General features: G+C 52.9%; 1 protein-coding gene and 1 long non-coding RNA gene across 7 annotated transcripts in view; one reads left to right on the top strand and one right to left on the bottom strand.

Moving 5' to 3' along the window:
- Positions 1-14,105, top strand: part of LOC103878504 — an 18,051-nt gene extending 3,946 nt beyond the window's left edge. Inside the window, exons 2-4 of one of the 2 annotated variants that reach the window (XR_004178008.1) lie at positions 7,304-7,369; positions 12,326-12,394; positions 13,003-14,105. This is a non-coding gene — a long non-coding RNA (uncharacterized LOC103878504). The remainder of the gene's footprint in view (positions 1-7,303; positions 7,370-12,325; positions 12,395-13,002) is intronic. The other variant, XR_004178009.1, reaches the window with a different exon arrangement.
- Positions 1-23,640, bottom strand: part of SLC2A8 (solute carrier family 2 member 8) — a 25,667-nt gene extending 2,027 nt beyond the window's left edge. Inside the window, exons 1-10 of one of the 5 annotated variants that reach the window (XM_003911929.4) lie at positions 23,496-23,638; positions 23,244-23,406; positions 22,714-22,920; positions 20,821-20,920; positions 17,746-17,942; positions 16,408-16,551; positions 16,143-16,251; positions 15,223-15,396; positions 14,650-14,795; positions 12,517-13,084 (exon numbers count right to left, since the gene is read on the bottom strand). In XM_003911929.4, the coding sequence (XP_003911978.1) occupies positions 12,947-13,084; positions 14,650-14,795; positions 15,223-15,396; positions 16,143-16,251; positions 16,408-16,551; positions 17,746-17,942; positions 20,821-20,920; positions 22,714-22,920; positions 23,244-23,406; positions 23,496-23,551 (1,434 nt within the window). In that variant the 5' untranslated portion in view covers positions 23,552-23,638 and the 3' untranslated portion in view covers positions 12,517-12,946. Of the gene's footprint in view, positions 1-12,516; positions 13,085-14,649; positions 14,796-15,222; positions 15,397-16,142; positions 16,252-16,407; positions 16,552-17,745; positions 17,943-20,820; positions 20,921-22,265; positions 22,286-22,713; positions 22,921-23,243; positions 23,407-23,495 lie in introns of those variants that run through there. The other 4 variants (XM_021927635.2, XM_003911930.5, XM_021927636.2 and 1 more) reach the window with 4 other exon arrangements.

The following is a 23,640-nucleotide window of genomic DNA, read 5'->3' as shown; positions in this document are numbered from 1 at the left end:
GGTGACTTTTTATTTCCTTTTAGCATTTTCCACTTCCGAATAAGTTCACATCGATTGGTTTATTTATTTATTTTTTTCTTAATTTAGACACAGTGTCTTGCTCTGTCACCCACGCTAGAGTGCAGTGGCATGCCACTCATACAGCTCACTGCAACCTTGGACTTCTGAGCTCAAGCAGTCCTCTTGCCTCAGCCTTCTGAGTATCTGGGTCTGCACCACCACAACTGGCTAATTTTTTTTTTTTTTTTTTTCTGAGACAGAGTTTCACTCTTGTTGCCCAGGCTGGAGTGCAGTGGCACGATCTTGGCTCACCACAACCTCTGCCTCCTGGGTTCAAGCGATTCTTCTGCCTCAGCCTCCCGAGTAGCTGGGATTACAGGTGTGCGCCACCACGCCCAGCTAATTTTTTGTACTTTTAGTAGAGACGGGGTTTCTCCATGTTGGTGAGGCTGGTCTTGAACTCCCGACCTCAGGTGATCAGCCCGCCTCGGCCTCCTAAAATGCTGGGATTACAGGTATAAACTACCATGCCCAGCCTATACATATATATGTGTGTGTGTGTGTGTGTGTATTTTTTATATATATATATGTATATTTTTTTGAGATGGAGTCTCACTCTGATGCCCAGGCTGGAGTGCAGTGGCACGATCTCGGCTCACTGTAGTCTCCACCTCCTGGGTTCAAGCGATTTTCCTGCCTCAGCCTCCCAAGTAGCTGGGATTACAGATGTACACCACCACACCCAGCTAGTTTTTGTATTTTTAGTAGAGATAGGGTTTCACCATGTTGGCTAGGCTGGTCTCAAACTCCTGATCTCAGGTGATCTGCCCACTTTGGCCTCCCAAAGTGCTGGGATTATAGGCATGAGCCAACACACCAGGCCAGACCTGGCTAATTTTTTTAAAACTCCCAAAGTACTGGGCTGACAGGTGTGAGCTATTTGTTTACTTCTTCTTTTGTTTGTTTCTTTACTTCTTATTGTCTGCCTCTCTTCAGAAGCTAATTCTCATTAGAGCAGGTGCTATATTCTTTGCCGCCACCATATCACCAGTGTCTACAACTGCCTGACACAGGGTAGGTAGTCAGATGCTGAAAGAGTGAATAAATGATGTTCCCCGAGGGCAGGCACAGGTTCTCCAAGTGCCTGTTTCAGTACGCCTCCCATGCCACCACCCCTAGACCCAAGCTTGGCATTCCTTTTCCTGAGTGATCAGGAAGGCACAACCACTGTCCTTGGCCTAGTGTGTGATGTCTATAACTAAGAAAAAGGCTCCATCTTTGCCTCAGCTCTGAGGGGCAGGGCCTCAAAGATAAGGAGGACCCTACCCTTGTGTCGCTGGCCCTTCCTTTCAGCATGTCAGATGAATTTGTAATTTCAACCCCAGCCTTTACCTGCCTTAGCCATAGTTGCTAAGGCAACAATTGGGCCTCAATTTCCTGATGACCAGAGTCCACCAATGGCTGCCATCATCCTGTTATCTCCTGGCCAGCTATTTGTGGCACCATCTCAGCAATGCCCCAGTCTGGCCAATGCAGAGGAAGTCACCAGGGAGGCTGGGAGGAGGAGCCTCAAGTTTTCCAGAAACTATACACAGCACCCACTGTGTCACACCTCATATGTGCTGTTCCCTTCCTTTGGGTGCCTCTCTTGTCTCCTGGCCTGCTCTTCTGTCATCAAAGCTGGGCTCGAAGCCTTCTCTGGGAAGCCCCTGCGGATGCGTCAGGCACAACGATCCCTTCTGTGCAAGCCCGCAGAGTCTTTCCTGTCTCACTGCTCAGTGACTGACCTGCCCTAAGTCCTTTTCTCCTAGAATTGCTTCCCGAAGACCAAGGAGGGTCTTGGTCATTTCATCTGGTGTTAAGCAAGGTGTGCCTCGGTCTCCCAGTGAGAGCCCGTGCATAGCAGGTGTTCCAACAGCGGGGCCTCTGGGACATCGACAGAATCCTAATGAGCCAGGGACTGAGACCCATCATCTCGTGGGTGGTCAGGACAGCAGGACTGAGGCCGTGACTCAGCTACAGCAGAGGAAGCCAGACCAGACCCTACTGGGCATCTCCCCTAACACAGGGTCCCATGTAAGGCTGCAGGGCCCATGCCACCGCCCCCAGTGTCCTTGAGGGCGAGCCGGGTTCCCCTTCCAGAGGCCATGAGTGCTTGTCACAGCAGCATGTTGGGAAATGGAGTCTGAGGGCCATGATCTGTGCTCCCTCCGCGAGTGTGGTCTGGAAGGGACAGAGGAAAGAGGAGCAGAAGCAGCCAGAAACCGAGCAGAAAACCAGGCGCGGAGGCTCCCGCCTGGAATCCCAGCACTTTGGGAGGCCGAGGCAGGCGGATCACCTGAGGTCAGGAGTTTGAGACCAGCCTGGCCAACATGGTGAAACCCGTCTCTACTAAAAATACAAAAAATTAGCTGGGCGTTGTGGTGCGCGCCTGTAGTCCCAGCTACTCGGTTGGCTGAGGCAGGAGGATTGCTTGCATCATGGAGGCGGACATTGCAGTGAGCCGAGATCACGCCACTGCACTCCAGCCTGGGCGACAGAGCGACACTCTGTCTCAAAACAAACAAACAAACGAACGAAACCAAGCAGAAGCAGGTTTCACCCCCTTCGGCTGATCCTGCTTTGTCCAGCAGGCTGAATGAGCTTTGGAGCCATAATCAGTCACTCTCCACCCTGTTGGAGACCAGAGGCAGCGTCATCCTGCCCAGGCTACAAGGCAGCAGCAGAGAGCGTCACACCTCAGCTGGTGCGATTCTGCCCACAGCCCCAGGCTCAGTAGGTGCCAACCCCAATGGCCACTACAGGTTTGCTGGTTTAGCCCTGGGATCCTGCACACACCCACCGGGAGGTAGCTGAGTGTGTCTCGCTCCAGCTGATGCACTTCCACCCCTGGTCCCCGCGGGGCGTCAGGGACAAGTCTCTCCTTCGGTTTGCAGAAGCCAAGTTACTCTGGGGCAGGGGCCAGGATGGTATAAGGGGATAGTGGGCGTCTGTGGTCCGTGCAGATTTCGGCCCTGGGCTGGGTAAAGCAACCTTATGCTGCATCTGTCCCCTGGGGCTGTTCCATCCGGTACTCCTCTCCATAATCCTTTCCTGATGGCGCCAGGCTGGGCTTATGGGGCCCCTACAGGACAGTCAATGGGGGCTGGCTCTGGGTCCCCAAAGCATTTTGTGCTCTGATGGGAAGGCTTAAAGGGAAATGAAGGGACTTCTGAAGAGTATGAATCCCGTTATTGGCACTGATAAGTGGGTGCTGGTAGCAACAGCAGGTGGTGTGGGTGGGAGTTGCCAAGAGGGCGCGGTAGGAAATAGAATATAAGGAGAAAAATGATTGAAGATCTCAAATGTCCCTTTATTAACCCCCCTGGGGCCTCCCATCTGCCTAGCACAGCTCCCCACCTTCACCACGACCCCCTCAACCCACACTCTCACCAGTAACAACAGCGGCCATTGCCTGAGCACTTACGCTGTCCCATCCCCAGGTTCAGGTGCTTTACATAATTCTCACCTTTCATCCTCACAACAACTCCATGAGGGAGGTAGTGCCATGATGCCCATTTTACAGATGAAGAAACAGAGGCTGAGAGGGGTCACGTGACTTGTCCAGATCACACAGGCAGTGAGTGGAACAACCAGAATTGGAACTAAGCACACTGACTGTTACCCTCCATGCAGACTCCAGCAGAGAGCAGAGGAGAGAGGCTGAGGAAGAGTTTGAAGCCACAGTAACATGTTGCTTGCCCACATGTTTACCATCTCTCTTGTAGTCTGGGGGTTGACACATCCTCCTGCCTTCCCTCTGTTTTTTTTTTTTTTTTTTTTTTTTGCAAACCTTGGTTTGCAGAGGCTGGAGAACAGCCAAGCCAGAGCTGGGAGCAGCCTCTGACCTGAAGCCCCAGTTGGAGAAGTCATCCAGGACAAAGACCAGTCTTCTGTGAGGTGACTGAGAGTGGGTGTCCCGAGCAGAGGCTGTAGTCGTTTAGGGAGGTTAGGCCACTTGCCCAAGCCCCGTGTGGCCTGAGGCATCAAGCAAAACAGCTGCCCCAGTCGTTAGACACCTAATGTGTGCATGAACCTGTCTCAGGTCCTCTTCCTTGGTCCACGGTGTGAACTCCCTGAGAACGGATTTGGAGATGAGGGAATAGGTCCCTCTCAGACACAGCCCATGTGTAACCTTCTGGGGTGTAATAGCTTTGACAACGTACACCCCTTGGCCAGCAATGACACCTCTAATGCTCTAATGTTCCCTCTTATGGAAGCTTCTGTTCAGTTAGGCACAGTCTCCTCTTTTTTTTTTTTGAGACAGAGTCTTGCTGTGTCGCCAGGCTGGAGTGTAGTGGTGCGATCTTGGCTCACTGCAACCTCCACCTTCCAGGTTCAAGTGATTCTCCTACCTCAGCCTCCCGAGTAGCTGGGACTACAGCCACACGCCACCACGCCCAGCTAATTTTTTGTTTTTTGTAGAGCTGGGGTTTCACCATGTTGGCCAGAATGGTCTCAATCTCTTGACCTCATGATCCACCTGCCTCGGCCTCCCAAAGTGCTGGGATTACAGGCATGAGCCAGCATGCCCAGCTGGCACAGGTCTAACTCTAGTTATACCATCTCTATCTCCAACTCCATCATCTCCCTTTTCCCCACCATCACCATCACCTCTGTCTCCATCTCCGCTACTCATCTCCATCATCTCTTTTCTTATGTGCCATTGCTCTCCGCTCTCTCCTCTCTGATGCTGCTATTGTCTCTCTCATCTTCCTCTAAATTTATATAATAGCAAAATTAGCAATAAGCAGAAAACTGGAAACACTGTAAACGTGGAGCAATTGGAGTTAAGTTCTGATGTATTTAATATGGGGTTGACTTCAGTTCTGATATATTTATATGATGAAATAATCCTACATTCAACATATTTGAGTACCTGTCTTTGCCAGGCACCACGACTCCAAAGGCAAACAAATACTAAGTAATTATTAAAAGGATGCAGAAAGTTTAGTTCAAGATGATGAATTAAATTTATACATTTACCTCCTTTTCTCCCTTGCCAAATCCCACTGAAATGACATTCGAGATGTATAGAAATGAACACATCCATAACAGAGCATAGAATGGTAGAGAGGTGGGGGAGGGGGAAGGCTTATACCAGCTACTGCAGTTAAGCTACCTAGTTCTTTATTCCTAAATATGGACAACCAAAGCTCAGATATTTGAGATAAACTAGCAGCATAAAAGAGATGGCCCAATATAAATGAGCAGATCAACTGATCCCAGAGGAAATGAGAAAACACAAGACAACTTTGAAAAAGCTAAAGCATGTAAGTAGCTGTATTCCTCATAGTGAATGCTAGGTTTGGTGTGGTGGAGGATGTGAGCAGCTGGAACTCTCCTACACTGCTGGTGGGAATGCAGAATGGTGCAACCACTTTGGAAAACAGTTTGGCAGCTTCTTAAACAAACATACCACATGACCCAGCGAGTCCACTCCACACAAAGACATGTATGCAAATATTTATAGTGGCTTTATTCATATAGCCCCAAGTTGGAAATAGCTGCACCACCATGCTGTTACATAGGCTGAAAGAGGTTTCCTCACTACACAAGGGTCCTCCATCATTAATGCCTCTTTAATAAAAACTCGTTCTCAAGGCTGCTTTACTTCCAAAGGAAGCTAGAGTCATTCACTGCAAAGGCCATCAAAAGGCCTCACACTCCATTGCTTAAGGCAACAATTATGCTGATAAGACAGAAAAAGAAGCAGCCACTATTCCTACTTCTGTCCCCTATGGCCAGTTTTTCTCCTCATCATCATTCACTCCTACTTACTCTCCCACTGAAGTTTCCACCTATCAGTCCCTCCCCACTCAAGGCAAATGGTTCTTAGACCAAGGAAATACCTCCTTTCAGCCTCACAGTCTCATTCCATTCTGTCTTCCTTTGATAACGTCTTCCATGTGGGTTACAAGCCACTAGCCAGCCTCGTAGAACCTCTCATTTCCTTTAAGACATTTGCCCTGCATTTCACTCCATCTTTGGCTACCTTCCCCTTGTAAGCCGGACCGGGTGTGAGGAGGGGAGATGATAGAAGGATTACAGTGTTGGGGAGTGGAGGGTGAGGAAGAATTGGGACCTGGCTCAGCCTGGCAAGGAGCAGCCTGGGGAGGAGGGGAGAGGAGGATAGAGGTCAGATAGGTCCATAGAAAAGGAGGATTCAAAGGACTTAGAGCTTGAGGTGGAGACTGAAGGAACAGACAGAAGAGAAAGAAGAAAGATTTGGGACGAGTCACATTGGGAGCAGAGACTAGGGAGGGACTAATGTATAAAAGAATGCCTGGACGTCAGGCACCTCAGACCATTTGCCCATTTTACGACAAAAATTATCTAGATCTTGTAGGATGGAGAAATTGAAAGTGCCGTTTTCTGGCTATTTAGAACCATTATTGAGTTTGTATTGGGGCCAAGCGGTGTTGCAGAAGAAAATAAGATGTTTAGGTTTTAGGTCAGGGAGAGTTGAAGAGGTTTTACGTTTTTGAGAACACAGGCTAAGGGAGAAGAAGGGGGAATGGAGGGTGGAAGGCTGCCCACAGTGAAGGAAGCAAGCCCAGAGAAAAGAGAGGGTAGAGACACGGAGGTAGGGGCGGGTACTTGCCACCCGGGGGCGGGGGTGGTGCTTGCCACCAAGGTAAAGGATCAAGGCAGGCATCCCTGTGGTGATCAGACACCTCTAGAATGTGGGTGAATAATCAGGCAGGCATCCCTGCAGTGATTAAACACCAAGGGAAGACTGTCTTCCTGAGTCCGTGACCGGCACCGGCGTTTTTGGTTCATGGATAAAATGTGTCTCTGTCTCTACCGGAAAAGGAAAGGAACTGAAATTAAGGGAAGGGAGAGATTGAAGGGTAGCGCTGAAATTGAAAGGAGAATGAGGTTGAGGGATAATGAGAGAGATTGGAGAAGAGAGTAAAAAGAGGCCGCTTACCCGATTTAAAATTGGTGAGGTGTTTCTTGGGCTGGTCTGAGGACCGGAGGTTGTAGGTGGATTTTTCTCATGGAGGAAAGAGCAGGAGGACAGGGGATTGATCTCCCAAGGGAGGTCCCCCGATCTGAGTCACGGCACCAAATGTCACACGCATCCATGTGAAGAGACCACCAACAGGCTTTGTGTGAGCAATAAAGCTTTTTAATCACCTGGGTGCAGGAGGGCTGAGTCTGAAAAAGGAGTCAGCAAAAGGAGATAGGGGTGGGGCAGTTTTATGGGATTTGGGTGGGTAGTGGAAAATTATAGTCAAAGGGGATTGTTCTCTTGCAGGCAGAGGCAGGGATCATGAGGTGCTCAGTGAAGGAGCTTCTGAACCAGGAGAAGGAATTTCACAAGGTAATGTCATCAGTTAAGGCAGGAACTGACCATTTTCACTACTTTTGTGATTCTTCAGTTGCTTCAGGCTATCTGGATGTATACATGCAGGCTTGGGCTCAGAGGCCTGACAGTTACATGACTGTATACATTTGTCATAAGTCATTAGATTTTATATTTACAATTATTGAATTTTAGTTAAGTAAATAATGCCTCAAAGCTGATTTTTTTTTTTTGAGACAGAGTCATGCTCTGTCACCCAGGCTGGAGTATAGTGGTGCGATCTCAGCTGACTGCAACCTCCTCCTTCCAGGTTCAAGCAATTCTCCTGCCTTAGCCTCCCCAGTAGCTGGAATTAGAGGCGTGCAACACCACGCTTGACTAATTTTTGTATTTTTAGTAGAGACAAGGATTTGCCATGTTAGCCAGGCTGGTCTCGAACTCCTGACCTCAAATGATCCACCCACCTTGGCCTCCCAAAGTGTTGGGATTGCAGGTGTGAGCCACTGTGCCCAGCCTAAAGCTGATATTTAAAAAGTGAAAATATGTATCCTTAGAGAAAGTCAAACAGGCAAGCCATTAAAAAGAAGAGCACAGGATGCTACAAAAAAGGCACAGGTTTAGAAGATACCAAGGAAACCAGGAAAATTAAAAAAATAATAATGAAATAAAAAGGCACAGGGAGTAAGACAGTATTAGAAATTACTGCCAAAACAGAGTGGCGATTTTCATATCAGACAGGGTCAGACCTCAGAACAAGGGGCAGTACCAGGGACAAAGAGGGCCATTTCCTAAAGATAATGGATAGGGCAATCAGGAGAACTGTAAAATCCTAAATGCACAGGTGCCTAAGAACAGAGCTCCAAAGTACCTGACAAAGGCCAATGAACTACAGAGCTGGACTATGCACATGCAGAGATGAGATTCCAACACCCTCTCTCAGTAATCGACAGAACTAGTGGATGGAAAACCTGGATTTAGAAGACGTGATAGTTAATTTTTTTTTTTTTTTTTTTTTTTGAGACGGAGTCTCGCTGTGCTCCCAGGCTGGAGTGCAGTGGCGTGGTCTCGGCTCACTGCAAGCTCCGCCTCCCGGGTTCCCGCCATTCTCCCGCCTCATCCTCCCAAGTAGCTGAGACTACAGGCGCCCGCCACCACGCCCGGCTAGTTTTTTGTATTTTTAGTAGAGACGGGGTTTCACCATGTTAGCCAGGATAGTCTCGATCTCCTGACCTCGTGATCCACCCGCCTCGGCCTCCCAAAGTGCTGGGATTACAGGCTTGAGCCACCGCGCCCGGCCGTGATAGTTAATTTTATGTGTCAACCTGACAGGTCAGTTATTATTCTGGGTGTTTCTGTAAAGATGTTTGTGGATGAAATTAACATTTGAATCAGTAGACCGAGTGAAGCGATTGCCCTCCTCAATGTAGGTGGGCCTCATCAATCCCTTGAAGGCCTGAATAGAATGAAAGTAAGGGGAGACGCTTCCTGACTATCTTGAGTGGGGATGAGAGTCTTTTCCTGCCTTCAGATTTGAACTGCGATATTGGTTCTTCCTGCATCTCCAGCCTGCTGGCCTTTGGATTGAAACTGCACCATCAGCTCTCCTGGGCCTCCAGCTGCTAACTCACCCTGCAGACCTTGTGACCTCCATAATCATGTGAACTGATTTCTTTTCTTTTCTTTCTTTTTTTTTTCTTCTTTTTTTTTTGAGATGGAGTCTCTGTTGCCCAGGCTGGAGTGCAGTGGTGCGATCTCGGCTCACTGCAGCCTCTGCTTCCCAAGTTCAAGCGATTCTCCTGCCTCAGCCTCCCAAGTAGCTGGGATTATAGGAGTGTGCCACCATGTCCAGCTAAATTTTTTGTATTTTTAGTAGAGACAGGGTTTCACCATGTTGGCCATGCTGGTCTCGAACTCCTGACCTCAAATGATCTGCCTGTCTTGGCCTTGTGCTGGGATTACAGGCGTGAGCCACCGTGCCTGGCCATTATGTGAGCTGATTTCTTATTTCTCTCTCTATATATATCTGTATCTCTCTCTCTCTCTCTACCTACACATACACCCCCCCGCCCATACACACATACACCATTAGTTTAATCTTTGGAGAACCCTGATTAATACGGAAGACCAGAAGCAGACTATTAAACAACTTGACCTAAGTGACATTTATAGCACACTCTACCCAGCAACAGCGCAGTACACATTCTTTTCAATTGCACGTGGAACATTCACCAAGATAGGTCTCAATACGTTTAAAAGGATCAAAATTATGTTAAAACATGATTAACAGAACATTTTGTAGAAGAGCTAGAGGATAAAGTAAAAAAAATTCCTAGAATACAAAGACACTAAAAGAGTATATAAGTGAAAAATTGAGGGAGGATACTGTGCCCGGAAGTACAATGTCTACTAGAAGTTTCAGAAAGAGGAAACAGAGAAAATCAGGGGCTGGGATGCGGGAATGAAGAAGTAAGAGAACCAGTTCCCAGAAGAAAGTATCGAGATTCAGAATCTCATGGTACCAGAGGCGTTTGAACCAGAGCAACTTCATCCTGAGTAGCGGCGGGGTAAAATGAGGCTGAGACCTACTGGAATGCATTGCGAGATGGTGAAGGCATTCTAAGTCACAGGATGAGATAGGAGGTCATCACAAGATACAGGTCCTAAAGACCTTGCCGATAAAACAGGATGCAGTAAAGACTTAGCTGCCCAAACCCACCCAAACTGAGATGTCGATGAGAGTGACCTCAGTCGTCCTCACTGCTACACTCCCACCAGCGCCATGACAGTTCACACATGCTATGGCAACATCAGGAAGTTACTTTATATGGTCTAAAAAAGGGTGGCATGAATAATCCACCTCTTGTTTAGCATATAATCAAGAAATAACCATAAAAATGGGTAACCAGCAGCCCTCGGGGCTGCTCTGTCTATGGAGTAGCCTTTCTTTATTCCTTTACTGTGTTCATAAACTTGCTTTCACTTTACTCTATGGACTGGCCCTGTCTCTGCAAAAAAGAAAGAAAAAAAAGCGACAGTAAAATAAAGGCCTTTTAGGCATGCAGAAACTCACTCCCTTTGTACCTGTCCTGAAAAAATGACTGGTATCGGACCTGGGAGCCCTGTGAAGGTGTAGCCCTGCAAATTGAAATGGAATCCAAAGAGCAAGGTGTGGAACCCAAGAAGCAGAGAAATTAACCCAGGAATTCAATGAAAAGAAGACCTAAGATAACAGCGTTGCAGCAGGTCCCCCAAAACAAGAGGTCAGCAAGGAGAATTCGGCAGTGGATTCCATGCAACAGCTAGCCTGTTACAAAGGAGAAAGACCTCAGTCATATGGTGAAGAAAATGACGTGTTTCTTAAGAAGGAAAAAAAAAAAAAAAGACAAAAACTCTAGGAAAAAAAGAAATCTAATATGTCTTAAATAAGGTACAACCCCAAATCTGGCATTATTCTAATTAACTAATGTCGTATAAGAGAAAATCCATTTTATATTGTTACTTAGAATATTCCTTTTTGAGTAACACAGGCTGACTGACATAGGATTATGTCTTTAAGTCCATTTCATTAGGTTTACAGTAATGATGTTTATATAACCATAATGTTGTGAACACTTCCTCCCCGCACTCATAAAGAAGGTCTGGGTTTTTTATATTACTAACCTAAAGGCATGTATAAGTGGCTTTGCTTGGCAAAGGATAATTTGGACCCAGAAAGCTTATTCTCAAGGCAGCTTTCAAAAAGTCAAGTGGCAGGGCAGCACTGTTCACATTTTGATGTGCACCTCCCCATCCTCTCCCCCCACCTCCCCATCACGTCCCCTCACCTCCCATCACGTCCCCCCACCTCCCCATCATCTCCCCCCACCTCTCCATCATCTCCCCCACCTCCCCATCATCTCCCCCACTCCCCATCATCTCCCCCACCTCCCCATCACCCCTCCCCCCCCCCCCATCATCTCCCCCCACCTCCCCATCACCTCCCCCCACCTCCCCATTTCTCCTTCATGCTTGCTTTGGCCCATGTTAAGCTTCAGTCTGAAGCTCTGGTGGCAAGAGGGCAGCCAGAGCCCCACATCCATAACCTCCAGGCACAAGGCTGGTGGAAAGAGAACATATCTCAAATGATTTTCATTTTACGTATGTATGTATGTATGTATTTTTGAGACAGAGTCTTGCTCTGTCCCCCAGGCTGGAGTACAGTGGTGTAGCCTCGAATTTCTGGGCTCAAGAGATCCTCCCGTCTCAGCCTCCCAAAGCACTGGGATTATAGGTGTGAGCCACCGTGCCTGGCAGAACAAAATCTCAACAGAGAGGCCGGGCGCGGTGGCTCAAGCCTGTAATCCCAGCACTTTGGGAGGCCGAGACGGGCGAATCACGAGGTCAGGAGATCGAGACCATCCTGGCTAACACGGTGAAACCCCGTCTCTACTAAAAAATACAAAAACTAGCCGGGCGAGGTGGCGGGCGCCTGTAGTCCCAGCTACTCGGGAGGCTGAGGCAGGAGAATGGCGTAAAACCCGGGAGGCGGAGCTTGCAGTGAGTTGAGATCCGGCCACTGCACTCCAGCCTGGACGACAGAGCGAGAGTCCGTCTCCAAAAAAAAAAAATCTCAACAGAGATGTTATCTCTGGAAAGGGGTGGCTGTAAATAGTTTTATTTCTTTATCCGAGTAAATTGTTGTTTCTTCAAATAAATGAGTGAGTATTTGTAAAGTGCCTAGGTGAACTATTTTATAGTTCTATATATTTATATATATACTTATATATATATTTTTATATATATAAAATATAGCTATTTTATAGCTGGTGAATAGCTATAAAAAATGACATGAAATCTGTTTTTTAATTTCCCTACAATGAACACATATTACTTAGCTAATTAATAATAAAATTATAAAAGACTTCTGGCTCCATTAAAGTCAACAGAACAAAAGGTTTTTTTTTTTTTTTTCCTATTTTTTTTAAACTCAACAAGATTTGATGGCTGATGACCCAGGGAACTGAGCCCAAGGAAGGAGCCAGAAATGACTTCTCAGTGCCAAGGGTAAGCTTGGCTGACCATGAGCAAGTTAAGCCACAGGGTGTCCTGGGCAGCATCTAGTCCTGGAAGTGATGGGAATAAACCCTCTTCAGACTGAGCTTGCACAAAGCCCAGAGACACTGACCTGATTTTCTGTGTCAATCTTTATTTGGCAAACAAAGTTCCTTCCCGATAAGGCAGCCGCGTGAGAGGAGCGACCGGGTGCCCAGCACCCAACCTCCAAAAGCACCTCCAGCCTGAAGACAAAGATCCCAGAGGCCCACCTCCCCTTGCACTGCTTTAGTGTTGCGCATGGAGGGCTGACTGCGGGTCTGCAAAGCTCTAAGGTGTGCCCGAGTCCGCAGAGCAGCAGCCGGAGCTGGAACAGGAGGCGGGTGAGCCTCCTAGCCCCGGGTCGTGGGCTGGAGGGAGCATGCCAGAAAGGAAGGACCCTGCAGACCAAAAGCTCCAGAGGGGCTGTGCTCCTGGATTCTGGCTCCCCTGGGGCAGGCGGGGGCTCTGGGCTTGGGCCCAGCTCGGAGTCACAGGCTTGCTCCATCCCCTAGTGAGTGGCTGTCATCGCCCCTCAAAATGGGCTGTGATTTGTTCCAGAGTCTTTCCTTTGGTTTCAGGGACACAGAACAAGGTGAAAAGGACACTGAAGATGCAGAAAGCGGAGGCAAGCCAGAAGGCTCCGTAGGGCCTGAGGACCTCCTGCAGAGAGATGAAAGGCCATGGGTGGACGTGGGGAGAGATCAGGAGGCCCCACGCAATCACTGAGGCAGCTCCGCCACCAGGGGGTCCAGTCCCCTGACCCCAGCCTGCCCTGCCCAAGGCCACAGCCATTTTGTCTCCACCCAGCTCTGGGACATGGAGGACGGTCTGGCATCCAGTCTGATGGCTTGGGCCGAGCACTGTCCAAGATACTGGGGTTGTATGGCTGGGGAAACTGAGGCTCACAGCAATGAAGTGACTGCCTCAAGGCCAGAGACCTGCTATCCAGTGACAGTTGGGCTCCGGCTCCAGGGTCCACAGACCCACCCTCCACCCTCAGCTTTGGCCCCACGCTGAGGCCCCCAGGCGGTTCTTTCATAGTGTGGTGGAAATGGGTGAGACAGGGCAGAGTGAGCATGGCCCCAGGAGCACATGGGGACTCTTGGGGCTAGTGGCATGGAGGCAGGAGTGAGCCATCCCCTTCAGTCAGAGCCCGTCCCCGCCGCCCCCCACCGCTGTGACCTCCCACATGGCAGAACTAAAAAGGTGCTTCTCAGCTCCTGGTCCTCTGGGGCCTGGTGAGCTCTCCCTCCTTGAAGGCCTTCTCCTGGCCTCTTGGACATTATCTCTCCTAACAGGACTGTTAGGTCCTTTGTCACCTCCTTCTTGGCTGCTTTTCCTCCTTCCTTTGCTGCCCATCCCCTCCCAGCTGCAGCAAGTAATCTCCACCCCCAGGCATCAGCCCGGCCCCGCAACGTGCTCCCTGGGCAGCCCCGCCTAAGTGGGTCCCAGGCTCTGCGCAGACTCCAGGCTGGCCCCTCACTGACCCGCCCTACCACATCCTAACCCACCCCACCGGGGTTCATTCTCCCACCACTGCCACAGCCTTTCCCGCCCTCGTCATAAAGGGGACCATGTCCATCTTGTTCATTGCTCTCCCTGGCGCCTTGAATGGGCCTGAACGTGCCAGGAGACCTGGAGGGCACAAATGACTGAACAAACGACCAGATCATCTGCCCGACAACTGTCTCTCTGTTGACTGGGAAGCCCCGGGACAGGGTCCACGCCTGTGCCAGTCCATCTGTGAGAAGGCAGCAGCAGGATGAACTGAGTTAATGCTCCCATCAGCCTTAACAGCAAGCTGCTGTTGCTCTCCTCCAGTTTCAGCTAAGGAAGCAGGCTCAGAGAAGGTAAGCGTCATACCCAAGGTCACACAGCAAGGAAGTAGCCAGGGTGGGGCTGCAGCCCAGTCCTGTCAACTCTTCCCACATAGACCTTAGGCTCAAGGCCCACGTTCCTGACGTTCACGAAGGGGAGAGGCCAGCTGTGCTGTCTGACTGCCAAGACAGGCGGAGGACTCCTGAGGGGTCACAGCCTGGGTTCCCCATCTGGCCCAGCCCATCTGCCTCCACTTCTCCTTGCCCAAGATAGCCAGTGGCCCAGGCATGATGGGGCTCAGGCTGCCTGTAAGGGCCACGACCCTGGGTCTTCTGCAGTACAAGTGGTTTTGGAAAGTGCTGCACGGCTGACTGCACGAATGGGGTGCCGGGGGAGCCCACACTCACCATGAGGCTGCTGAACTCCTTGGTCACGAGAAAGGCCATGAGCCAGTTGGTGAGGACACAGATGCCTGTCGCCACACCCTTGACATGCAGAGGGAAGATCTCTGACATGAGCAGCCAGGGGATGGGCCCCCAGCCCACCGCAAAGCCTGTGGGAGTGAGACAGGCAAGACAGGCATCAGGGCCCGCAGGGCTGGGCTCCTCGGCTCGCCGCAGAGCCAGGAGACCCAGCTTCCCGGCCTGTGGGGCTGAGGGGTCCTGGATCCCAGTGTGGTCCCGCCAGCTCCATGCTTTCCTGCCAAGGCCTCGGCCAGCCTCTTCCCTCCTCAGGCACAGGCTCTGTCTCTGAGATGGGGTCACAACGGGGCCTGCTCAAGGGCTGCTCAGGGGATTAAGTGAAAGGAAAACAGAGGAGCCTAGTTCAGCATCTGCATGTGGTCAGAGCTATAAATGCAGAGCTTGGGACCTGTGAGACTACAGGTGAGGCTGGGGAAGACCCCACCTGCTGGGAGCCACCAGAGCAGAGCCGGGGGATCGCCTCCCACTCCTCGCCCAGCCTCCCACGGGCCCCCTTACCGGCGATGAAGAGGCACATGCTGCCCACGGCCAGCCAGGCCAGCCCCACGCTGGCATCAACAGGCTCTGCGGAGACAGGCGCCGACAGGGCCATGTGCGAGGAGTTGCCGGGCCCACCCTGGGTCAGCTTGAAGTAGGTGCCGAAGGTGCTCGTGCTGAACACCATGACCACACCTGCAGGCAGGAGGGTGGCAGTGGGTGGGGCGCCCGGGGACTGACCCAGGGGGCAGCAGCATGGCCTGGATGCCTCTGAGAGGGGCGGGCTCAGCTCCCAGAGAGCGGCCAGCCTGGTGTTCTGGGACCTTGGCTCCAGGAGCCCTGACTGGGTGGCAGCCACCCCGCCTTGGACCTCAGCGATCTGCAAGAAGTTCCTGGAGCAGACCCTCTGGGCCAGGAAACGGGAGGTACCGGCGCAGCAGCAGCAGCGGGTGACCCTCAGCCCCGACGGTTGTCTTTGCAGCAGCTGCTGGGTACCAATGTCCGTGGGCTGCAGCTCTTGCTGAAGGTCTCACGTGGATCACCTCCCACTCCTCACAATAGCGCTGAGGGAGGCGCTACCATTACCCCCATTTCCCAGAGGGGGAGACTGAGGCTCAGAGAGGTAAAGTCACTTGTCCAGAACGACCCACAAGCTCCTGAGTCACTTCACCTTCCTGGCCCTCAGTGTTCCCATCATAAGCTGGGGCTGTGACGGTGCCTTCTGGTGGGTTCACCAGAGGTCAGAGGCGTGGTGTGGGAGTGCCACTAGCATGGACAGGCCTCCAGTGAGCGCTTGGTGACGAGCTGCCGTCAAATCATGGCCGCATTAGTCCACGATGTTTGTCATCACAAATGCTCCCTGTCCTCCTCCTGCAGTGTGGTGGCCTGGGCAAAGGCCCTCCAGCCCATGGCGGGGAGGCTGCTCAGGGGTGAGCCCTCACCTGACAAGACCAGGAGCAGCCTCCGCCCTGCTCTGTCCATGATGAGAGCCGCCACAGCTGTGAACAGCACCTGGATGACACCCACGACGACCGAGGCCAGGCTGCTGTCCTGGGGGAGATGGAGCCCAGGCAGGTCAGGCCGGTCAGCCGAGAGCTGGGTCCCTCCCTCTCCAGGCCTGTGCTGGGTGGCTGGGCCCTGGGCTCGGGGAGGAAGCTCCATCTCTGTGGGGGCTGGACGAGGCAGGCCAGGCAGAGGCCCGTTTACCTTGAACTTGGCCTCTTCAAAGATAGTCTCCGCGTAGAACATGACAGCGTTGACCCCCGACAGCTGCTGGAAGGCCATCAGGGAGACGCCAATGATGAAGGGCTTGTAGATGCCGGGCTGCCGCAGCAAGGCCAGGTGAAAGCTCTGCTCTGACGGAGACTGGCCATCAGGATTTCTCTCTCCCCTCCCGCAAGGGGCCCCCCTCTATGGGTCCACTGTCCTAAGGCTTGGGGAGTGTGTCGGCTCCTCATCCCAGCGCCCCCTCTGTCCTCAGGTGTGCAGACAAGTCCCAGCCTCCCCATGTGTCAGGTGAGATGACCCTCACCTGCCCAGGGCACTTCCTGATAGGTGGGGGAGCCACAAAGAGGTAATCTGGGCAAAGAGCAAGCTGGGCTGTCCTCATCCCTGCCACGACCAACACATCCAGCACCTGCCTCAGGTCTGGACATGGCCCTAGCTGAGCACCTCCTACGGCCCTCCCCACTGACCTTCCCTCCCCACTGAACCCATCCTCCTCATTGACCCCGCCCTCCTCACTAAGCCCCGCCTTCCTTCCCCCCCACTGAGCCCCACCCACCACTGTGAAGCATGTGCTGACTCCCATGTCACAGGGGAAGAGCTAAGGCTTAGGTGAGGGGCAGCGTGGGAGCTTCAAACCCATGCCTGGGTGACTCTAAAACCCAGACTCTTTTTTTTTTTTTTTTTTTTTTTGAGACGGAGTCTCGCTCTGTCGCCCAGGCTGGAGTGCAGTGGCCGGATCTCAGCTCACTGCAAGCTCCGCCTCCTGGGTTTACGCTATTCTCCTGCCTCAGCCTCCCCAGTAGCTGGGACTACAGGCGCCCGCCACCTCGCCCGGCTAGTTTTTTGTATTTTTAGTAGAGACGGGGTTTCACCGTGTTAGCCAGGATGGTCTCGATCTCCTGACCTCGTGATCCGCCCGTCTCGGCCTCCCAAAGTGCTGGGACTACAGGCTTGAGCCACCGCGCCCGGCCAAAACCCAGACTCTTAACCATCCACCCTGCCCTACAACTCCCTTGTTAAATCCAAGTCCTCAGCTCTGCCTCTGTATCTCCCACCAGGCCTGGCCATTCTCTTCCTGAGACAGAAAGGGTCAAAGCTCGGCCTTTGCTGGTGACTTCGGAGGCTAGGGCCCAGCTCCGTGTGGTTCCAGCTGTCTTGGCCTGCTCTAAGACAGGAAGCACTGGGACTATCCTCGCTGAGGGTAGAGGGTGGACAGGCACCTCCCTGTCCCCCCAAAGTGTGGCCTTGGGAACAGGCTGTGCTACCGTCCCGTGACTGCCGTCCCACTCCTGTCAGCTCTGCCTCCCAGCCTCTCACCTGCTCGGCCCCAATGGGGGGGTCTTCCCAGCCCTGCTCGGAGCCCCACAGGAACCGCAGGGCGGCCATGGCCTCCTGGCGCCTGTGCTGAGTCAGCAGGAAGCGCGGGGTCTCGGGCATGACGCACATGAGCAGCAGCATGAGGGAGGGGGGTGCGCAGCCCAGCACAGCCAGCCAGCGCCACTCCAGCACCCAGCCTGCGGGAGGTTGTTGGGGGGAGGCTGGCGTCAGAGCCAGGATGAGCCAGCCTGGGTCTTGCCAGCCTCAAAGACTCAGCTTCAGAGATGGGGCCTTGCTGCCTCTGCACATCTGCCCTCGTGTTTCCTACTGACATTGCCATTATCACAGCTGTTCATGAAGGCACATGGCACGGGCCAACCACGCCAGCTGTAGAAGCGATGGTGGGTATGACAACGCGGACATGACTAGGCTACATCTGTTCGGCGAAACATTTATGTAGCCACAGAACAAAGGATGAGGTGTTTGCTGCGGGTCCATGTGGTATGATGTGGCACCATTTGTAGAAGAGGTGGGGGAGGGAGGGTAAATATGCATATCCCTCGTATGAACAGACTCTCTGAAGGCTACCAAGAAACAGGCAATGGGGGCTCCCCCAGACAGGAAAGGGACAGAGGTGGAGTAAGCTTTTCACTGGACATTCCCCACGCTGGCCCTTGAGTGTTGAATCATTTGAATGCATTATCTATTCAAAGTCTGCATGAAGGTAGAGAGGTGAGAGGGTTTTGCTGTCTTGATGTGTGAAGAACAGCACAAGCGCAGAATTGCCCAGCTTTATATAAAGGTTAAAAGGTTCTCTTACAAAGGGGCCTTGGAATAAATGAGTCTAGGGCATTGTTGCTCTAATTATTAATTTTTCCTAAGCCCAAGGCTTACCCATCCCTGGTTCCCGGTGGAAAAATACCTTTAAGATAGCCATGATGTCCCTATTTTTCTTCTGTGCTGGGGGTGCAGACAATCGTTCTATGAAGTCTAGTTGTTGGAACATGATTGCCCCAGTGTGAAGGAACGTGTCACCACCATGTCACTTTGTGGAGTGAACGAGTTCACCCACCCCAGTGGATCAAAACTCACAGAAACTGATCGGGAAAGGTCGGAGAAGCAACAAGCACATATTCAGATGAGCTGAAGATAGTGCCACGGGTGGGTGGACACCTAGTACCTGTCCCCAAAATGATGAATGTCAACGCCTGCACACAGTGGAGACTTTGGTTTACTCAGGTCTCTCAAGGTAGCCAGATCGCTGGCAGGATTCTGAATTAGGGTAGTTAAGTGGGTAAAAATGAAAGACCAAAGACCTGTGTATCATCCGCCCTGAAGATCCAGAGGGCTTGTGCCCTGGGCCAGGCCATAGCCCGTCAGGCGTCCGAGGCCTCCTACCCCGATGATCCCCATGGTTCTCAAGTCCTTCCTTGACAGTTCTCATTTGGAACCCACTGTTAGGCACTTTTCATGTGTCAATTTAATGGACAGGTACTGGACTAGGTGAGGTTATGCCCATTTCAAGACAGAGAAACTGAGGCTTCCAGAGGTGGTGTGACTTGGTCAAGGTCATGCAGCACGTAGGAGAGGCTATCCCCAAACCCAGGATGGTCAGATTTGAAGCCTGCCCTCATTTTTTTTTTTTTTTTTGAGACAGAGTCTCACTGTGTCGCCCACACTGGAGTGCAGTGGCATGATCTCAGCTCACTGAAACCTCAGCCTCCCAGGTTCAAGCAATTCCTGTGCCTCAGCCCCCCAGGTAGCTGGGATTACAGGTGCCCACCACCACGCCCGGCTAATTTTTGTATTTTTAATAGAGATGGGGTTTCACCATATTGGCCAGGCTGATCTCGAACTCCTGACCTCAAGTGATCTGCCGCCTCGGCCCCCCAAAGTGCTGGGATTACAGGCATGAGCCACAGGGTCTGGCCTCTAAAGCCTGGCCTCTTTTCTTTTTTTTTTGAGATGGAGTCTTGCTCACAGCCAGCCCAGGCTGGAGTGCAGTGGCGGATCTCAGCTCACTGCAAGCTCCGCCTCGGGTTTTCGCCATTCTCCTGCACCTCAGCCTCCCGGTAGCTGGGACTACAGGCGCCCACCACCTCACACCGGCTAGCCAGTTTTTTGTATTTTTAGTAGAGCCCGAGTTTTCACCGTGTTAGCCAGGATGGTCTCGATCTCCTGACCTGCGTGATCCCGCCCGTCTTTCGGCCTCCCAAAGTGCTGGGATTACAGGCTTGAGCCACCGCGCCCGGCCTGCCTGGCCTCTTGCTAATGAGAACACACCTGCCTCCTGAAGCTTCTTTATGCTGGCCCAGCTTTGCCCCTCCCGGGGAGTGCGCCAGGGACCTGGCCTCCTTCGCAGCTTCCATGAGCACTTGGTGAGATCCAGCACTTTGAAGCATTCTCAGGGGGACTCGCTCAGCCCTTCAGACGCCTGGGCTGAAGATTCTTACAGGGACCCCCCACTTCTGGAGCCCTCTGGTTTGTCACTGCACAGTAAGGTACTGACCTAACCAGTCAGCCCTTCCCACACCCCTAGAGGGGGCTTCAGGAAAGATGAGGATATCACCTTCTCCAGCTCTCCTTGGAACTCAGTCATAAGACACACCTATCAGTCGGGCGCAGTGGCTCACAACTGAAATCCCAGAACTTTGGGAAGCTGAGGTGGGTGGATCACGAGGTCAGGAGATCAAGACCATCCTGGCTAATACAGTGAAACTCCGTTTCTACTAAAAATACAAAAAATTAGCTGGGCGTGGTGGCACGCACCTGTAATCCCACCTACTTGGGAAGCTGAGACAGGAGAATCGCTTGAACCCAGGAGATGGAGGTTGCAGTGAGCCGCCACTGCACTCCAGCCTGGGTGACAGAGCGAGACTCTGTCTCAAAAAAAAAAAAAAAAAAAAAAAGACTCACCTATCCCAAGGTCCCAGGAAGGTGATCTGGAGCCTGGCATGTTGGGCACTGGCTGTGTGACCTCAGACAAGTCCCTTGACCTCTCTGAACCTCTGTTTACACATCTGTAAAATGGCCACATGACCACAAACAGGAAGCAAGAGATAATGACAACTATACCTGCCAGGTAGGCCAGGAGGATGCCGACGACGACCATCAGCTGCACACAAGAGCCGAGCAAGCCCCGGACTGCTGGATAGGCGATTTCAGAGATGTAGACCTGCCAGCAACAAGATGAGGATTTAGGGCTGGGCGTAGTGGCTCACTCCTGCAATCCCAGCACTTTGGGAGGCCGAGGCGGGCAGATCACCAGAGGTCGGGAGATCGAGACCGGCCTGACCAACAGGGAGAAACCCCATCTCTACTAAAAATACAAAATTAGCTGGGCCTGGTGGCGCGCGTCTGTAATCCCAGCTACTCAGGAGGCTGAAGGAGGAGAGTCACTTGAACCTGGGAGGTGGAGGTTGTGGTGAGCCAAGATCTCACCATTGCACTCCAGCCTGGGCAAAAAGAGCGAAACTCTGTCTTAAAAATAAACAAATAAAAATTTTAAAAATTAAAAAAAAAAAAAAAAGATGAGGCTTTACTCAGGCTCCAAGAGTTCTTAAAACAGAAAGGTCTCAACCATTCAGAGCTGAGGAAAGTCCTTGCAGGGGGTTATGGCAGGTCCCGAGGCCCCTTAGTGGAACCTGCCCAGGTGAGCAGAGCCGTCCCCAGGTCCTCACCACTGAAAGGTCTGTGGCAGGCGTTTAAAGGGGATTAAAGGTAACAGAGAGGGCTGCATGTGATGGCGAGGCAGTGGGCACAGAGCTTCTCAGGCCTTCATTTAATGGGCACAGACACCCTGGGTAAAACGTAGATTCCGATGCAGTAGGTCTAGGCAGGCAAAAGATTCCACCTTGCTAACCAGCTCCATGTGTGCCCACCCAGGATCCTAGCCCAGGGCCCACGCTTTGAGTGGTGGCCTTGGACCAGAAGCACGAACTCTCTGCCTCAGTCACTAGGCACTGCTCCCTCCTGAGCCCACAGGCCACCAGGCCCTCACCCATGCTTCTAAGGTTATTCCATAGCTTAAGCCCTAACACAGGTGTGTTTCTGCCCAGTTAAAAAAACCACAGACATAAAAGGTCCAGCTTCTTCCCCACCCTCTTCTGGTCCAGCTGCTGCTGCCAGTTAGCAAATGCTGGTGAAATGAGCACCCGGGAGGGCCCTGAGTGGCTGCTTTCAACCTCACTTGGGTGAGATATTGTCCACACCCATGGCTGGGGGCAGTTCATGGGTCACCAAGCTGTCAGGGTCCAGTCCTCCATAAGCCATGCCAGGGGCTGTCTACCCAAAGTCCCACTGAATCCTCACCACTACCTCAGGGACTAATGCCATAATCCCTGTTTTCCAGGGAAGGAAACTGAGGCCCAGGCAGACACTCTGCTCAGGTCAATGGCAGAACCAGGATTTGACCCAGATGTTCGGGGCTCCCAAGTGGGCAGCCTGGGTCAGGAGGGGGAAAGGGGCAAGATGGGGAAGCCAGAGGGGCTGGCCTGTGACAAGGAAAGGGGAACACAGACCAGCAGCCTTTGCCCCAGGAGAAACCAGGACAGGAACTTCCTGCTAATTGCAGTCATTGACCCGAAGCCAGGGATGAAAACCATAATGTTGGGAGTGGGCTCCTATGGATCATCCGCAGGTCTGCAGAGCAAAAGACGGGCACGGCTAAGTGGGATAATCCTGGGTTCCAGCAACTGCTTCCCATCTGACTAGCTGTGGACCCTGCCTGGGCAAAGGACTTCACCTTTCCGAGACTGCATGTCATGACCTCAGTGTAAAATGGAGAGAGCAGCAGGATCCTTCCCAGGGTGGACGGGAGGGACCGCGAGATAACGCAGGGACTTCAAGCCTGGCACCTATAAGGTCCCGCCAGGGGAAGCCGCGCCCCCAGGACTGAGGAACGGTTTGTCCACTCCTCCTCCGTCTCAGGCCGCGCAAGACAGGACACTCGCGAGACGAGACACTCACCGGGGCCACTAGGGAAGCAACACCGCAGGCCAGGCCGGTGAGGAGGCGGCCCCCCAGCAACATCCACAGGTCTTGGGCCGCGGTGATGACGGCAAAGCCGGCAACGAAGGGCACGGAGCACAGCAGGAGGCTCAGCTTGCGCCCGGCACGGTCCACCAGCCAGCCGCCCAGCACTCCCCCTGCCGCAGCACCTAGGGTCACGATGGCCTGGGGGCGGGCGGCGGCTGAGGAGGGGGCGCCGAAGCCGCAGCCCATCCCTCCCTCCGCCCACGTCCCGCGGGCTCAGAGGGAAGGGGGAGACTCCAGGCAAGTGAGCCCGGGCCCAGCGCCTGTCCCGAGGGGAGGGGTAGGGGGCTGAGGGGTCCGCCGTTTGTCCCGAGGGGAAGGGTGGGGGACCAAGGAACTCGATGCCTATCCCGAAAGGCCCGATGCCCGTCTCGTGGGGAAGGGCGGTGGCGGAGGGGCCCGATGCCTGTCCCGAGAGGAGGGCGCGGGGTCCCAGGGCTGGAGGGGCGAGTCCGGGGCCTCACCCCGAACCAGGAGGCGGCAGTGTCGTCCAGGTGCGGGGCCGGGGGCGCGGCGCGCTGCAGACTCGGGATGGCCGGGGAGCTGTAGCCGAGCGCGAAGCCGAAGCTGAGTGGGCCCAGGGCAGCGGCGAAGGCGGCGAGGAAGACGCGGCGGCCGCGGGGCGCGCTGCGGTGACAGGACCGAGGGTGAGCGGAGCGGACGCGGAGGGGCGGGAGGGCGAGGCCGCGTCCGGGCCCGGGTTCCCCGGGGCTCACCTGCCGCCAGGCGGCCCCAGAAGCGGCTGGGTTTCCTCTGGGTCCTCGGGCGTCATGTCCGCGGCCAACGCCGATCGGCCAGCTCCGGTGCCTGAACCGCCACCGGCCCCGCGAGTGCGGCCGGCACCGGCCCTCGCAGCCAATG

This window comes from Papio anubis, chromosome 13 (genome assembly GCF_008728515.1).
Source record: "Papio anubis isolate 15944 chromosome 13, Panubis1.0, whole genome shotgun sequence".
Lineage (NCBI taxonomy): Eukaryota > Metazoa > Chordata > Mammalia > Primates > Cercopithecidae > Papio > Papio anubis.
The sequence above is the reverse complement of the archived record's forward strand: the minus strand, read 5'-3'. Positions and strand labels throughout refer to the sequence as shown.